Here is a 17,729-nt window from a genome sequence, read left to right as displayed (position 1 = left end):
TCACTCCAGAGGTTGGATTTTACAGGTGGTGGGTTTACTGCCCCACTGCCAAAAAAAGTCATTGTGAACCCATTCCATTCCGACGGGCTGCTCTGCAGCCATTTAATGCTCAGAGGAACATGTCGTCAACCTGAGCCGTTAACTGTGCTTCTCTCTCTACAGATGCTGCCTGACCTGCTGAGTATTTCAAGCATTTCTTGATTTTATTTCAGATTTCCAGAATCCACAATATTTTGCTTTTGCATAGTATTGGTGTACTTGACTTATTTGCTGCAAATACAGGTAAAGAATATATAGTCACTTCCACAGTTCATGTATAGTGACATGCCAGTTGTTTTTATTCTCCCAGAGTTATTGGAAGACAATGAATCAGCTTTTGCAAACCCTGAACCAAAAACTGGCAACTCTAAATCAAGATGAAGAAAACACAGTCAAAGTTAATGCTAGTGTGTCTGATAAATTGGTTATCATCAAAACAAAGCCGCCATCTATTCAAAGGGATGTACTAAGTATCTGCAATGACCCTTATACACTGGCACAACAGCTGACTCATATCGAACTGGTAAGTTGGATGGCTATTTTTATAGAGCTTTTATCAGCACCATCCAGATTTAGCCTTTGAATACATGGATCTGGTTAACATCTTTTGGTGTGAGGAGTTTCAATAAAATGGCACAAACACAGTAAATGACATTGAAGAAATTGCAGGATGAGATAAAGCACGTCAGCCAACAAGAGGGCACCATTGTGATACTACCACTAGGCACTGGCATGAGCTCAATTCCTGAAAAGGTTCTGTTTAGCATAATATCAATTCAGAATGCATAATTCAACTAATTTAAATCGGCAAAGAAAGGTAAGATTTCAGGATGGGGTGTAATGTCCAAAGTAATATTTTAGCACCAGTGTTCAATTCCATTTCAGATTGACACAAAATTACCCTAATCCATATATCTTACATTTATAGTGTGGTTCAATAATATTAAGAAGGCTAGGATAGTGCTGGCTTCAGGTATCCATGAACCTAGCTCTCTTTTATTTCAAAAGCTCATAGAGCGGGGGATGCATGGAAGGGCATTCAGTGTTGGACTAGAATAACTGAACAAACAAACAAAAGAAGAATGGGTTCAGAGTTATTAACAGGCAAATTAAAACGGAAACTTCATTATGACTATTTTATGGGGCAGAATTTTGCCCTTGGCTGGGGTGCTCGGCGGGCAGGGGTGATCGGGAAGCTGACCGCCGCCCACAATTAGCACCACACCACGATTTTTCGCGGGTGAGACAATTAAGGCCAGCCCAGCGTGAAACGTGAATGACAGCGTTCAGCGCTGCCTCTGCAGGTGGGGGAAGGAGGGCAAGCGGGCCTAGTGCGAACTTCACATTTGCCTGCGAGAAAGCACTTCAATCTCCCTGAGGCAGCTCCATGCAACAGGGAGGTGAAGCGCTGTTTAAAAAAAATAAAGAAAATAAAAATGTCATAAAACATGACCCCTCATGTGACTCTGTCACATGAACAGGGACATGTTTTTAATTCAAATATTAAATTTTTATTTTATTTTTATTTATTTTAGGAGGCCCGGCTGTGGATGAGGTTTCCTAAAAAATGCAAAGGCCGCTTGGCCTTTTCGCGTGCCCATCAGCCTTTAGGTTGAATGAGCAGTGAAAAATTCAGGACAATTGTTTACTTAATGGCCTTAATAGGCCTTTAAATTGTCGGCGGGTGCACTTCTGGCTCCAATGTACACCCGCTGACCTGGTGTGAGGGTGCACGTTGATGTTGGCACGCTCGACTAGTGCAGGAAAAGCATGAACAACCTCATCCATGCCTCCAGGGTAAGTGAATGCTAAACTGCTCAAACTCATGTCACAAAGTGGGAACTGAGTGACGGGCCTCAGTGGACAGGCTAATATCAGTGCTCCCCATGCATAAAGGGCTTCTCAACATTAAGTGCTGAAGCCTTATAGTCACTCTGCAGTCCATGTAGTCTGCAGGTACAGAGGCGACTGTGGGTCACTGACCCTGCCGCACACAGAACTTATATTGTGGAGGGGCTGCTGGGGGGGTGTCTGGCACTGAGGACACCAGCAAGCGCAGCAGATACCATGCCTCCTTGTGCCTATTCCTTCTATGCACATGAGCTCACAGTTCTGGAGGATACTGCCAGAGAATCCTCGTGGTCTAGGAGCAGTGGAGCTTTCACATGGCGTACAGTAGCCAGAGGGTTGCTGCTGTCGACTGGCAGCATGTGTATGCCACCTGCATCCCATGTACTTTCAAACTATTTTCTCTCCTTGTGCAGGACAAATTGGTACACAACAAGCATGAGAGAGGGAGGGTAGGAGGGGGCATGGCTGAACATTGGTACCTGACGCTATGCAAAGAATGGGCTGCCGAGCTGGCAGGGGAGGATCGAGACCGGGCATATGGAGATGGCGAGGTCAGTGTCCAGCCTCCATCCTGTCAGGAACAATGCTTAACATCCCTGCCCAGAAACTTAAGGCTCATGCGTGGTGCCAGTTCATGGGTGGCAGCCCATGCAGTCACTCACTCTCTCCTCCCGCAATTGCAGGTGCCACAAAGAAGAGGGTGAGGTCAGACCGTGAGCCCAAGTCCACCACATCCAACAGTCTGCAGATGAGTGAGGAAGATGAGAGCAAACAGGACATTTCACCTGTAGAGCCTTCACGGCTGTCACCTGCACTCTCCACCAGCCCAGAAACACACCTCAGTGGGTTCAAGAGTGAGTTAAGGCAGGGTTTCACATTCTGGTGGTCCCCTTATGGACACGAATCCACAGCAGGGGGAGGCAGGGGCAGCCAAACTCACTGACGGTCAGAGGACTACTGGGGAAGAGGCCCCCGCAAAGTCCAATTCAGATGATGACCCTCTGGGACCAGTCTTACACAGGATGTATAACATGCAGCAGGAGGTGGGGGAATATCAGGCGGAGATGTCGAAAGCCCTCAGCAGAGTGGCACGTGAGGTGGATGAATCTGTCCACTTGCTCTCTGAAGTGGTACCAACATGTGCGTGCATTGAGGTCTCCTTGGGAGGGTGGTGGATGCAGTGGAAACCCTTATCTAACAGAACGGCCAGTTTCTGCCAGAGACCTTCACTCTATTGCAGTATCCATGGGCGAGGTTTCGCAGTGGCTACATGAAAGGGTGACAGGGCACCTCGATCTCCATCCAGATGCCCTTCTCAAGGAGTCCAGCAGGGACCCTCAGGCACCCAAAGTGAAGAGGAGTGGCTGGCAGGCACCCTTGGGACCTCCATTCAGAATTCTGAGGGCGTCCGATCCTTCGGAATCCCCTCAGTCTGTGACCCCATCAGCTTTGGCCTCTATGACCACAGAGGATGCAGCTGCACCAGAGTAGAAAACCCAAAGTAAGTCAGGGCCTCCCAGGCCTCGAGGACACCAGCCAAAGTCTTCAAGATCAATGGGGCATATTGGTCATCAGCCTGGCTCCACTCCGCTATAGAGGTCGAGTGAGCATGGCAGAAAACACAAAATTAAGAAGTTCTGATTTCACATGTCATTGCATGGGTGCACTATATTTGTCCAGCATTCGTACACTTTAGTAAATAAACTACACTTGCACTTTAATCAGGTCTGATTCTTTTATTGCAATTCTTAGTCATTAAGCCTGTCCCCACTACTCACCCATCTTCAGGGGGACACCCCAGGCTGGGTCTGTGTCCCCCAGAATCATGCATGTGCAGGGAGGCATGGATCTTTTCCAGGGCCCTTGCCAGCCATGTGCAATAAGCCACCTGTACATCCTGAGCCTTTGCCCTTCACACACTCATCTGTTGAAACTCTTTGACATTGTAAGTACTACATGCTGGGGTTCCCCTTCAGTTGTCCAGCTGAGATGACCTGCAGCTCCGCCCATCCCCGATGAGCCAACTCCCATGCAGCATCACGAGATCTCCACCATGAGGATCTGGATAGTTGTGAGCAGCCATGGTTTGTGTTAGGAGTGCATTCCAGTATCCAACTCCCTGTGACCCACACCCTCCCCCCCACCCCCACCCCCCCAATAACCACTGACCCCTCCAAGTGTAACATTTGACCTTCCCATAGTTACCATTGAACACTCCCCTTGCTATTACCCTCCATCCCATGCAGGTGAATGCCCATGCCCCCTACCTTCCTGAGGAGCCCACCCCCATTACAATAGTCATGCCCCTCTCATCCTGCCGACCCCAGAATCCAGTTTTACTTCCACATCCCCTCTAACAACCCTCAGCGCTGCTTTGACCGTCATCACCGAACCTGAACCCTCCCACCCTACCAGCTCCCACTGCCCCCTTTAACCCTCATCACCCCTTCCTGTCAAAAATTCCCTCTGTATACCTCCCAGGACTCATCTGTTGACAACTAAAACCCTTCCCTCTGAACCCCTTTTCACCACCCCCCCCAACAGTGCCCCTTCACTCCTGCACAGCCCCCCCTACTGTCCGTTCACACCTGCACAGCCCCCCTACTGTCCATTCACACTTTTAGACACCCCCCCTACTGTGTGTTCACACCTGCACAGACCCGCATGCCCGTACACCGACACAGGCCTTACCACCATCCTGCTCCTTAAACCACCTCCCCCATTCCACGACCCCTGCAGCATCACACTCTTTCCCCTACCACCCACAACCTCCCCCACCCCCCTCTAGGCCTGCAAACCCACCCCACCTCTTCATTGCTGCCCTCCCAAACTATTGCTATTTCTCCACTTACCCTGGACACTAAAACTCAACCTTTGCCCCTCTCATTTCAGATGCAGAAAATGTCGAGGCGGCTGTGGCACTTCAGGAAATGAACAACAGTCTTTCTGAAGATGCAGTGCCTCTCAATCTGACTCGACTAGCATCAGTTCAGACTCTGGACACACATGTACTTTAGAGGATAAACTAGAGGAGGTATCTTCACAAGGTGAATCACTGGTCACAAGTGTGCGAGGGGTAGGATGCCTTAGATGCAAGCTTGCTGGGTGATGAATTTTATCCTAGCACAGCTATGGAGGACTCAGATGTTGACTTTGAAAGCCCAAGCAATTTAAAAAAAAAAATCTAATGACATTAACCAGGAAATGCCAGGTGCACTGGACTGCATGTGAGCTTATGAGGAATAACTGAAAGCATGAAGGAAGCCAGCTCCAATTTGTGTCAGGTCTTCATGCATCATGGAGTCCATGTTCTCAACAATGGGGAGAGTGATGGCTTCATGAGCATGGCAGAACCTCAGGTTAAATTCGTAACTGAGCCATGTCAGCTCAAACTACTGCCATCTTAGCTCTGGCGCTTCGAGCTGCACATCACTCCTGAACTCTGTTCATCTCACAAGTTTGACCCATGGTGAAGGAGATCATAATGGTCCTCCTGGAATAGAGAGTGTTGGTAACCTCCTTAATGCAGCAGTGTAAAGCAACCATTGAGATGTTGCTGGTGTCACTTGCTGCAGCCTGGAATAACCTGTGGCATAAAAGTTAAGGATCTTTGCGACCTTAACAACCACTGACAGTGCTGTGCATTCCCTCTGTAGTGCTCCAGTTGAGAGTGCAGCAAGTGACAGAGGTCCATTGCAACCTCTTTGCTGAGCAATCTCACATATTGCTCCACTGTCAGGTTGTTGTAGGAGAAGTGTTCCCTGAAGACCGGTCGCGTTTAGGGTCTCCTGAAGTGTGTCCTCCTTCTCCTCTTCTCTCTTCTCCTAGCTGTTCCTACTTGGTCCTGCCTCCTTTCATCTCCACCTCCTCCTGCAGCCCCAAAAGTAGGCCTTACAGACCATCCATGAGTGAAATGAAGCATTTGCAAGGCAGACAAGCATCCAACTCTAACAAAAATTTGTTCCCAGAATTAAAAGTCATTAGTGGAGCAGAAAAAGTAGCCAAAAAAGGTCCAACAGCCCAACAGGGCAAACCAGCCACTCATCTGCATGGAGTGTATGAGTCCTTCAATTATCCCTCTTGCTGATTGTTAATGTCATGCATTACTTGGCAAGTTTGTGACATGATGAGTAAGGTGCTAGAACTGACCAATTTCATATATTTTTAAAAATCCTTCAACTGGCACAGAACCAGTATTTAATATGATAATGAGCTTTTTGAATAATTTGACGCCTATGGGACAACCAATCCATTATGGGATGGATGTGGGTGCATTAACCATCATATTGGATCCTTAGGTATGTATTTCATTCCTTAAGAATGAGTGAGCTCAATACAATATCAGGGCCTTTAAATTCTCTACATGTTATTGTTAGATATCCAATCAAAAATAATTTACAGATGTTCTTGTCTCAAATGCTGTGATACTCGTAAAGAATCCCAAACACAAGGTTGTTCTAAATGTTGAACTAAACTAAAATAAGCAAATAGAAATGAATACATTTTCAGTAACTTCCAGCAATGTACTCAGAACACTGTCACTGTTTAAAGATGGTGAAATATTATCAAGGTTTACTAGTTATCATTTGATCACCAATTTATTTTGATAATATGTGGACAAGTGTGAAATATCTATTTTGTGTTTTTTTTTACTTGTTTTGGGGGACTATTTGCTTACGGTATTTCACAACAGGTTAAAAGAAATCATCATTTGTCTACAGTAATATTCAGGGTAAAGTCATTCAGATGTACTTTTCCAGAAACCAGTCATTCTAAATTTATTATCCTTTACACTATGTATTTATTATCAAGAATAATCAAAAGCAAACAATTAATCTTTTGAGTACTGACTAGAATAATAAATTTATTTTTTTTTTGCAAAAATATACTTTATTCATAAATCTTCAAAAACATTTCGAAACATTTTAAATCACCATTACAAAAATACAAACAGGTTCAACTTTTACAAACTGAAACACAAGGTGTATCAGAAAAAACAATGAATATTTCAAACATTGGCAGACATACATTTTGACTAGAATAATAAATTACTTACTGTTTCTACAGTGTACTTGTGACACAAGCCTCCTCATTAATGGGATTTGGCTGCACATAAATAAATAAACATAATATGGTGCAACTATGAACAAAAAATTGTCTAACTTAATAAAAATCTAGCAGATTTAATTTTAGTGCAATTTTAGGTTTCTGAACCACATGAACAAAACTTTTTAAAAATGCTTTCAACTGCCATATAAAATAGTTCTGCTCCGTTTTTAACATCTATTTATTATTCCTAAGGAACGATTGAGTTTTATTGGTCCAGAAGAATTTGTGCAAGCATTTGTACATAAGGATTCTTTGGATAACCCAAAGGTACAACTTCACACAGATATCTTGCATGCAAAATATTTTCTAACTCAATATTGTGTTCATCTTATTGATTTCATAACTCAAGCTATTGGTTCATTTTCTTTCTATATAATTCATGTATAAGGCCTGTCACAGCAGTATATGCAGAGTCATACAGACTCAAAACTTCAACTGTTTCTCTCTCCACAGGTGCTGTCAGACCTGCTGAGTTTTTCCAGCATTTTTGTTTTTATTTCAGATTTCCAGCATCCGCAGTATTTTGCTTTCATTTTACATATACATGATTTCATTTTACATGATTTTCTAGAGTAAAATATAACCAACATTATTCAAGACAATAAAATTAAAAGGAAAAAATAGAATGCAAGCATTAGCATCATACCATCTAGTGGCCCATTTAAGAAGTGACAAATTATCATTGAGTGAATTGGTGGGATTCAGTAAAGATACTTGAATCTTAGGATTGGATTCTGATCTCTGTTTTTCAAAGATAATTTGGATTCTTTTGACAGTTTCATCTGTGTTAGCAATTTATTACACAATGGTGAATACGCGCACACTGGACAAGCAAAGTTAGCTTCTAAAGTCTAAATTAATTTGAGTTGTTCAAATATGGATATAGTACACTTTCATATTGAAATTTGCCAGAAAAGGAAATTAATGAAAACATGGTTGACATTGATGTCACTGCAATATTTATTAAGAAGTGTATGATATGTACACCACAGCACAGGACAGAAAGCTGATTGGAATTGAATGTGACAACTTAATGCTTTAATCAGCTCAGTGTTGCTATTCTAAAATTGATTTTACTTGATCATATCTTACACCTACTAGGTGAGGAGTCAGGGGAAACATTTCTGCATACTTTGGATAAATATAGCATATAATCTTTACGATGGTGGCACACTGTATGTACAATGTCTGCATTGGGTTGGTCACAGAAATCTGCAATGCTGTAGTTTAACGCAGGTGCTGTGTCTCAGTACTGCATTGAACTGGCAACCTCATTGCACATATTCGAGTAACTATATCATTTCTCAGTGTATTATTTAAAAGACATTGGCCTGGATTTTGCATTGAGAACACCAGTGAAACTAACAGTGCCCAGCATTATTATAGACTAAATCGGACAGCAGATTCCGGAATATGCATGTGAGGTTAAACGTGTTATGTAATCATCCTTTTCTCCAACCAGGCTTTTCAAAATTGACCACAAGATGGGACCATGCCAGCAAACTGGCATGCCAGTGACTGTAATTTGCAGGCCCATTCCCTCTGGTCCCGCCAACGCAACCGTTTAAAATGTCAACCCCACATGTTTCAATGAAGATTCATCAATCTGATTGTCTGGTTAATAGGTACCACAGACCCCTGTAGAGGGCAGCAGATTAGATCAGATGACAGCAAGTCTATGTACAAGTCCATGAAAACTGGGCTGCTGTCAGGGTAGTGAATAAAAGTGCCATTCCTTCACCACTGACAACAAAATCCGGACCATTCAGTTTATCATTATTGCTACAATAGTTCATAATAAATACTTAGCTTTTCCTTTCTTTATCTAAAGTCTTGCTTCAGTGACCAAAAGAAAACAGACAATCTTGAAGCCTATGTCAAATGGTTCAATAGACTCTGCTATTTAGTAGCTACAGAAATATGCATGGTAGGTGAAATTTTTACAATATATTACACAAAGACTTTTGATAATACTTGATCTAAAATTCTTTAAAAATAATTCTACAATTCAATATATATAGTTGCACTATTTTATCTTTTTAATTGCAGCCAGCGAAGAAGAAACACAGAGCACAAGTAATAGAATTTTTTATTGACGTTGCTCGAGAGTGCTTTAATATTGGCAACTTTAATTCCTTGATGGCAATTATATGTAAGTATGACTTAATTGTTTTTTTAAAATGAAAGATATATGGATATTGAATTAAACAATTCAAGATGAATGCAGGCATGTGGTTGGATATTTTGTTCCCTTACTTACACTTTAACAATTAGTCTCATGATTTATGACACATGATATATTTCCTCCCAGGTGAGTTAAGGCTGGTTCAGTTCTACGTTAAGAAATCTGTACATTGCTGACACTTTAGCATAATCAGGCATTTTAACAGATGTTGTTATTAGTTTGGTTTGATTCACTTAATTATCCAGTCAAAGGCCAACCTTTCAGGATTTTTGGTCATTACTTTTTAAAATCTTTATCTTTCACCGTTTGCAAAGAGAATCAATATACTTTTTTTAACAGAATGTAAAGTGTCACTATTATGTTCCTGTATCTTCAGGAAAAGAAAATTCTATGGATTTGTAAAGTGATCAAGTTTGTTTTCCTTCTGTAGCTGGTATGAATATGAGTCCTGTTTCTAGGCTAAAGAAGACCTGGGGGAAAGTTAAAACAGCAAAATTTTTCATTCTTGAGGTCAGTTCTATATGAAAGAAAAATTACATTAAAGTAAAATGCCTACTTTTGTTATTTAAGCTAATGTCCAACATAATGGCCTTTCTGAATTTGATATGCAGCATCAAATGGATCCTACAGGTAACTTCTACAACTACAGAACAGCTCTCCGAGGGGCAGCTCACCGGTCCCTGACTGCACAGAGTAACCGAGAAAAGGTAAGATTACCAATGCAGTATTACAGGACAATTTAAATAATTTGTACTGTGTGTACTTTTCCCAGCTGGACAAACATGTTAACATTTAACCAATGTCTTCGTAGAGTATAATCACCTAATATACTTGAGGGTTTATGGAGTTGTAGTACATTAAAGAAATAGTATTTTTGTTTTATTTATTATTTCCCTGTCCCATCTCGATATCCATTGGCTCACTCACCTTCTCCCTGCAAAAGAGTAAATGAACAGGTTACAACTGTTCCTGTAGCAAAAGAAAAATGTACATGCCTCAAAAGCACATGATAAGTGGAATATATAAGGGGAACAGATAAGGTAAATATATCATCTGGTAGGGGAGTCTAGGACTAGGGGTATAATCTACAAATTAGAGTCAGACTTTTCAAGAGTGAAATTGGGAAACACTTCTACATACAAAGGGTGATAGAAGTTTGGAACTCTCCTCCGCAAATGGCAATTAATGCTAGATCAATTGTAAATTTTAAAACTGAGATTGATAGATCTTTGTTCACCAAAGGTATTTGGGGACATGGAAAAAGGCAGGTATAAGGAGTTAGGTTGCAGATCAGCCATGATCTCACTGAATGGAGGAACAAGTTTGAGGGATTAAATGGCCCAGCCCTATTCCTTTGTCCATTTATAAACTGGATCACACATTTAGTGACCTCGTGGTGGGATTAAGCAATTACTTGAATCCAAATCTAATTTGGGATTCAGATTCTGATCTGTTTTCTAAATAAATTCAGAATATTTCAACATTCCAATCAGTTTTTCAAATCATGTTAACAATTTATTGCGAAATTGTCAATATGCATTCATCAGACAAACAAAGGCAGCACCCAAAATTTAAATTCATTTGAGTTAATATAGATTAGTCTAACTAGTGCAAGTGGTATGACTAACATGAGCTTTGAACCCATCTCTGCAAGCTGGTGCATCAGTTTGTTTCGGAGGTTAGAGCCATGTGATTTTAGGATTAAGTAGTAAATCCTTTGGTTGGTGGTTCTACTAGAATTTTTATATTTATTACAATTCTTCTTCCTTCTTTCATCCCCTTCCTCCTTTATTCGTCCTCTTCCTCCTCTTTTTTTCTTCCTTTTTTTCTTTCTCTACCCAAAGGCAGATCTGTGGTAATTATTCTCCAAACCACAGCCACATGTCATGATTTTTTACTATGGGTTAGGGCGAGGAGACGGGCACCAACACCACCTCTGCCAGAACAGGGATCGAACTCCATGCAGTTGGCATTAATCTGATCCACATGGTAGCAGTTCACTAACTGAGCTAATCAGCTCCCTATTTATTACAATAGGGAAGTAAAAAGCAATAAATAGTTCAATTTTCTTAATGTGAAAACATATACATGGAAAATTGAAGTGAATTTATAATTGCTATCTTCCAGATTGTTATCCCATTCTTCAGTCTACTGATCAAAGATATTTACTTCTTAAATGAGGGTTGCGCAAACCGTCTTCCTAATGGCCATGTCAATTTTGAGGTAAGTGTCACAGATATAACCAGATTTTATGTAGTATTAACAAATGGCCAGTCTCTACTATAGGGGCTGAATCTTTTGAACACTAATTTTTTTTGCTTACATTTCCAAAAATTAAAGACACTGTATCACAGTGGGGTTGATAATATAACTCTGAAGTGCTGCTGTACATCGATGTGGGCATCTCATTTCATCAGTTAAAAGCCTTAAGGCTTTCTAAGTGCCCATTGTGTAAAGCACCACATAAAATTGTTCGCAAGCCCAGTCAGTTAGGGTTGCCAACTCTGGTATATTTCAGGAGGTTTTACATTTTGATCTCTCCCTTCCAACTGTGCCACCCCCAAGTTGAGCAAGGTGCATTAAAATCAGATCAGTTGTAATAGAGGGAAGGCTTTCATGCCAGAAACACACACCTGTACTTTGTCCATTTCCTAATTTAGGAACTACTGTTGTCATTGGCACCAGCCTCAAAACATAGCTCCTACGTACAACAGCATTTCTTCCCAATGATCTTAATTTGACAGTAACTATCAGGACATATTAGATAAACGCAAAATACTGCGGATGCTGGAAATCTGAAACAAAAATAAAAATAGCTGGAAAAACTCAGCAGGTCTGACATCATCTGCGGAGAGGAATACAGTTAACGTTTCAAGTCTGTATGACTCTTCATCAGAACTGAGGAAATATAGAAATGAGGTAAAATATAAGCTGGTTGAGGGGGGTGGGACAGATAGAGCTGGATAGAGGGCCAGTGATAGGTGGAGGCAAAGAAGAGATTGCCAAAGATGTCATAAACAAAAGGTCAAAGGGGTGTCGACAGTCATGATATTAGCTAAGGAATGTGCTAATGATGACATTAAGGGTAGAAAGCAGGACAAGCAAGTGACAGATGGCCCTAGTGGGGGTGGGGAGAAGGGATCAAAATAGGCTAAAAGGTGGAGATGAAGCAATGTATGGAAATACATTTAAAAATAATGGAAATAGGTGGGAAAAGAAAAATATATTTTTAAAAATTATAAATTATTGGAAAAGGGGGGATATTAGATTATCACTTAACCAAAATTTTATTCATCCTGATAGTAGTTGTAGGAAGTGTAATCCATATGACTTACCTTCCTGCTCCCCCATTGTTAGGGTATATGATATGTGCTTTTAGTTTCTAAACGTGATTCTTTTAGGTCGTACCCAAGAGAGAAGATGAACTGAGATTAGATTGCAATTAGGTTTAGTTTTCTCTCCATAGGTACAGAGGAGGGAAGAATCCTCCTTGTGAGAAGTCACCAGATGACACCGCAGGTGCCACAAGTACTCTTAATCGGTTACTTCGTTATAAATACCTGACAATTCGAATATTTTTAGCCCCAAATTACCACTTTGCTGTGCTATTCATATCACTTATTTCATGCTATTGGATAGTTACAACTTTGAACAAGTGAAAAGGGCACTTAGTAGAGTGCATATCTCCATCACACTGTTAACTCAATGTTGAAACAATTGAATGGACTTAGCCACTTCTGTTTCTTTATTATAATTATGCAGTTCTTTCTTGAGGTTTTTTTCTGTTTAGTTGGTTCTCTGTAACTGCAAAGCTGGAAAAATAAATATTTTTATTAAGATCTCTCATTTCATTGAGGAGGTTTCAAGCCAACCAACATTCAACAACCTGCTCTGAAAACTCTGCTCACATTTTGACAGTTCTGATAAATGCCACCACAGCAGCTGAGACAATCCACAGCATTCTAAAACAATTAACAACATTCTAACTAAAACAACCCACAACATTCTTTTTTTTTAAAAAAAAATCAATACGCCCTACCTCCCAATGTTAACAGATCTTTTAAAAAAAATTCCAGGATCCAATCTGGGTCCATACCTTCAGCAAAAACTAATCAATTCTTCTTTGGGCCATATCCTATCTGTGCACCAAGTTTCATTGAAATCCATCCATTAGTTTTAAGATATATTGTTTACAGACAAGCAGATTGATAGTGGTAAGAACATTACCTCCGCTCACCTTCATCAGCAAGGTAATTATCAGCAGTAGACTGTACTGTATTGGTAGCTGCCAGGGCCTGTAATCAATTGAGTGGGATGGCTAGGTGTTGTGGTAGTGGGATTAACCAGAAAGTCATCCACAATATCAATGCCAGGTCCTGCCAACCCTTTGCTACTGAACACAGCAACAGCATGGAAAGAGCTGTGTGGGAGCGGACTGTTGGAGAGTAATAAGAACTTAAGAAATAGGAGCAGAAGTAGATTATATGAGCCCTCAAACCTGTTCTGCCATTCAATATGATCCTGACTGATCTTCTGCCTTAACTGAACTTTCTACTTTCCCATTCGCTCCCCATATCCCTTGATTCTCTGATAGTTCAAAGTTTTATCTGTAAGGTGTAGATGTCCTGTTCCAGCCATGCCAAGACCTCAGTGAGTTGTTGCAATTTATTTTTTACATTTCATGCCCTCTTACACTTGATCTGGGCATTAATTGTATAAATTAAGGTTAAGTATCTTCAGGTGGGGGAGACTCATTGGAAAAGTGTATGAAGAGACACTTACTGACACTGGTGATGGATTATAGAGTTAGGAGCTAGACATTTGTAATGTCTGATATTGTAAATAAATTGAAAACTGAGTAAAGATTGACTTCTGGTCTCCTCCTTTACCAGCTGGCTATAAGAGGCTTAACATTGGGACTTCAAAACGCATTTTACAGTTGAAAACCTGGAAAATGTCCAAAGCCACAATTACTCAAACTTGTGCATCATGCAGCTTGTTTGTTTCACAATCAATGAAGGATGCCCAGACTAGTGTACAAGCTATTCACTTGTCTCTCTATACGTGTGTACCTTCAACTTCTAAAGCTATCCTTCTGCTGACAGAATAAAATGACATTTTGTAGGAACAATCATGACCTGGGCCAGAATTTTTACCTCGCCAGGCAAGAGCGCGCCCGACCTGAATGAGCGTAAAATGACGCACAATATTTCAGGCGCGCAGGAGTTGGTAGTGTGCCTGCCGACAGTCAAAAGGCCTATTAAGGCCATTAAAGTACCAATTAAATGTAATTTTTAGCTGCCGTCCAACTTTACGGTTGACAGGCAGGCAAAAAGGCCAGGCGGTCCTTGCACTTTTGAGAGAACTTCATCCACAGACGGTGACAGAAGGGACATGTTTTTTTTTAACATTTTTACATTCTTTATTTTTGATTTTTTATATCTTCAACTCAGGGGAGTTTTTCCTGCACAGAAGCGCGAACTTGCGCACTCGGCCTCCTCCCTCCACCAACCCTGCTGCCCCCCCACCCAAACACAGGCAGCTCTGCAGTGCGCATCTCACGCTCGGCGTGCCAGCGTGAAACCACGGTTGGGCCCTGATCACAGGCAGTGGTTGGCTTCCCGAGCGCTCCTGCTTGTCCCCGCCGAGCCAGCCTGATGAGGGCAAAATTCTGCCCCTGGAGAAAGAGCCCTCTCTTCCAAGCGTCTATATTATGCCCAAGGTGCTCTGGCAGGGTCTGTGGACTTAGCTGGGTAATAATGGATCCATGCCAACTGTTTCAGGTTTAGGCAGACCTTCCTATGATTGACTCTCTGAAATTGTCCTCCAGCTCCTAAGGGATGGGAGGAATTCACAGAATTGTGGAATGGTTACAGCACAGAAGGAGGCCATTTGCCCCATCATATCCATGTCGGCTCTCTAAGAGCTATTCTTCCAGTCCTACTCCCCTACCATATTACTACAATTTTTTTCTCTTTAGATAATTATTCAACTTCCTTTTGAATGCCACAATTGAATCTGCCTCTACCGCACATTCCAGACCCGAACCACTTGCTGCATAAAAAAGATTTTCTTCATGTCATCTCTGGTTCTTTTGTCAATCTCCTTAAATTGATGTGCTCTGGTTCTCGACCCTTTCGCCAATGAGAGCATCCTCTCTCTATCTCCTCATCATCCCCTCATGATTTCGAACACCTCTATCAAAACTCCTCCAAATCTTCTCGAAGGAGAACAGCTTCAGCTTTGCCAATCTACCCTCATCCCCGAAATCATCCTTGTAGATCTTTTCTGCACCCTCTCTAATATCTTCACGTCTTTCCTAAAGTGCGGAACCCGGAATTGGACATAATACTCTAGTTGAGGCCAAACTAGTGATAAAGGTTCACCATAACCTGCTTGTTTTTGTACTCTATGCCTCTATTTATAAAGTCCAGGATCCTTGTGCCTTATTAACTGCTTTCCCAACGTGCCCTACCGCCTTCAACAATTTGTACACGTATAAACATCCCCAAGTCCCTTTGATTCTGCACCCCCTTTAGTATTGTATTGTTTATTTTATGTTGCCTTACCTTGTTCTTCCTACCAAAATGTATCACTTCACACTTCTCTGCATTAAATTTCCTCTGCCACATGTCTGCCCATTCCATCTGGGGCCTCTGTAAGTCTATCACTATCCTCCTCACAGCTCACAATATTTACAATTTTTGTGTCATCTGCAAATTTTGAAATTGTCCCCTGCACACCCAAGTCCATATCATTAATATCAATAAAGAAAAGCTGTGGTCCAAATACCAACCCCTGTGAAACCTCACAATATACAATCCTCCAGTCTGATAAACAACCATTCACCACTCATCTTTGTTTCCCCCAGCTCAGCATATTTTGTACCCGTGTGGCCACTGTCACTTTTATTCCACGAGCTTCAACTTTGCTATCATGTAGCACTTTATCAAACACCTTCTGAAGGTCCGTGTATACCTCTTCATTCGAAAGAGTGCCTGTTCTTTCTGCAGGAGTTTTAGCAGATCATAATGTTACGCCCCTAACTTATAGGTATTAGAAAGCTAAATTACATTGAAATGCAAAAAAAAGTCCTACAGAAATGCAACAGTAAAAAGTTTCTTTAAAAAGTACTCACCAAACCTTAAAATGAAACAGCTTTAGGAGAAGCAGTAATTCACTTCAATGACAGTCACCTAACCAGGACAATGATGGAGCAAACCACCAAAGTATGAGGTGCAAGAGCCCCCTGCCCAGTTTCTTTTAAATACTTTATAAGAAATTTTTTATGAAGCTAGTGCCCTCAAGCAGTGCAAGTCACCTCCTCCTTTCGCATTGCTTAGTTAGAAAACCTAAAGCATCACATTTTACACCCCAGCACCCCTGCCATTTTCTGCTCCTAGTGTGCCTAGTCTGTGGCTGCATTGTGTTGGAGTGACGATGCGTGGCATCACAGAACAGCAGGGCACACATCCTTCCTGTGGGAATGCACTGACTATGGGTTAGGAGATGGAAGAGTTGGGGAAGTTATGGAAAAGTAGAAAGCGAGCCAACTGCAGATTCTTCTCATGCACATATAGCAATCAGTTCAGAGCAACATTGGCAAATAGCTGTGGCAAGTCATCTGCCGATGCTCTTGACCCCAGTTTCTGTTTGGCAAGGAAGTTGAACAATTAAGTACCTTTATCTCAGTGATCTAGTTTTGTAGATTTCATCATGCTATGATTCTGTAGCAAAAAAAGTTCTGATGAACTTTGCTTCAGCTACTAGACTATAATTATTCAAAACTTTTTAAAAGTTCTGCTTTTTAAATTCAACAGAAATAAAATTTTGGTATACTTTAATACATGTAAATACAACCAATTTCAGATCAATATTGTTACTTCAAATCATAAAAGTTTCGAAGTAAGATTTTACATTTTGCCATGAAGCATAATGGTTTCTTTCGATCTATATAGAAATTTTTAGAATTGGCCAAACAAGTAGGAGAATTTATGATGTGGAAACAGGTGACATGTCCTTTTGAAGATGATCAAAATATCATTCATTATCTTCATACAGCCCCTGTCTTCTCTGAGGATGGTAAGTTTTTGGTTCATTAATTATTCAGAAAGTCATATTTTATGCTACATATTATTATCATCAGATGTTAAAATAGCGGTAAAGCATTCCTAAGAAGGGCCAAAGTTTATAATCCAATTTCGAATGATGTTTAGGCCTGAATTTTCCTCTGCTAACACATCTGAAATTAGGCAGGATAGTGGTGGGTATAGCAGGAAAAGTAGGATGGTGAGACATAGGGCAAAATCATCCCAGATTTGCACTAAGTGTGGTAGCAGGTGGGTAAAACAATGTTTTACCCACCAGCCATGATGGTGGGTTTTCACACCGTATCGTCCCAAACTCACTGCATTACTTATCCATTCCCGGGAAACATATCGTTTCCATGGCAGGCGGGCTCCCATTTGCCCGCCACGCCATCATCTCACCGCTTCATCACGCCAGGCACCAGGACTGCAGCAAAGAAGATATGGCCCCAAAAGGC

At 41.3% G+C, this 17,729-nt stretch overlaps 1 protein-coding gene across 5 annotated transcripts in view; it reads left to right on the top strand.

Moving 5' to 3' along the window:
- LOC121281361 (ras-GEF domain-containing family member 1C-like) overlaps window positions 1-17,729 on the top strand; it is a 252,523-nt gene that overhangs the window by 230,229 nt on the left and 4,565 nt on the right. For 4 of the 5 annotated variants that reach the window (XM_041194292.1, XM_041194293.1, XM_041194294.1 and 1 more), the window contains 8 exons: window positions 350-562; window positions 7,192-7,266; window positions 8,831-8,926; window positions 9,049-9,151; window positions 9,615-9,694; window positions 9,796-9,891; window positions 11,312-11,407; window positions 17,143-17,266. In XM_041194292.1, the coding sequence (XP_041050226.1) occupies window positions 350-562; window positions 7,192-7,266; window positions 8,831-8,926; window positions 9,049-9,151; window positions 9,615-9,694; window positions 9,796-9,891; window positions 11,312-11,407; window positions 17,143-17,266 (883 nt within the window). The remainder of the gene's footprint in view (window positions 1-349; window positions 563-7,191; window positions 7,267-8,830; window positions 8,927-9,048; window positions 9,152-9,614; window positions 9,695-9,795; window positions 9,892-11,311; window positions 11,408-17,142; window positions 17,267-17,729) is intronic. The other variant, XM_041194295.1, reaches the window with a different exon arrangement.

The sequence above is a fragment of the Carcharodon carcharias genome, chromosome 8 (assembly GCF_017639515.1).
Source record: "Carcharodon carcharias isolate sCarCar2 chromosome 8, sCarCar2.pri, whole genome shotgun sequence".
NCBI lineage: Eukaryota > Metazoa > Chordata > Chondrichthyes > Lamniformes > Lamnidae > Carcharodon > Carcharodon carcharias.
This window is presented reverse-complemented; position numbering and strand designations above follow the sequence as displayed.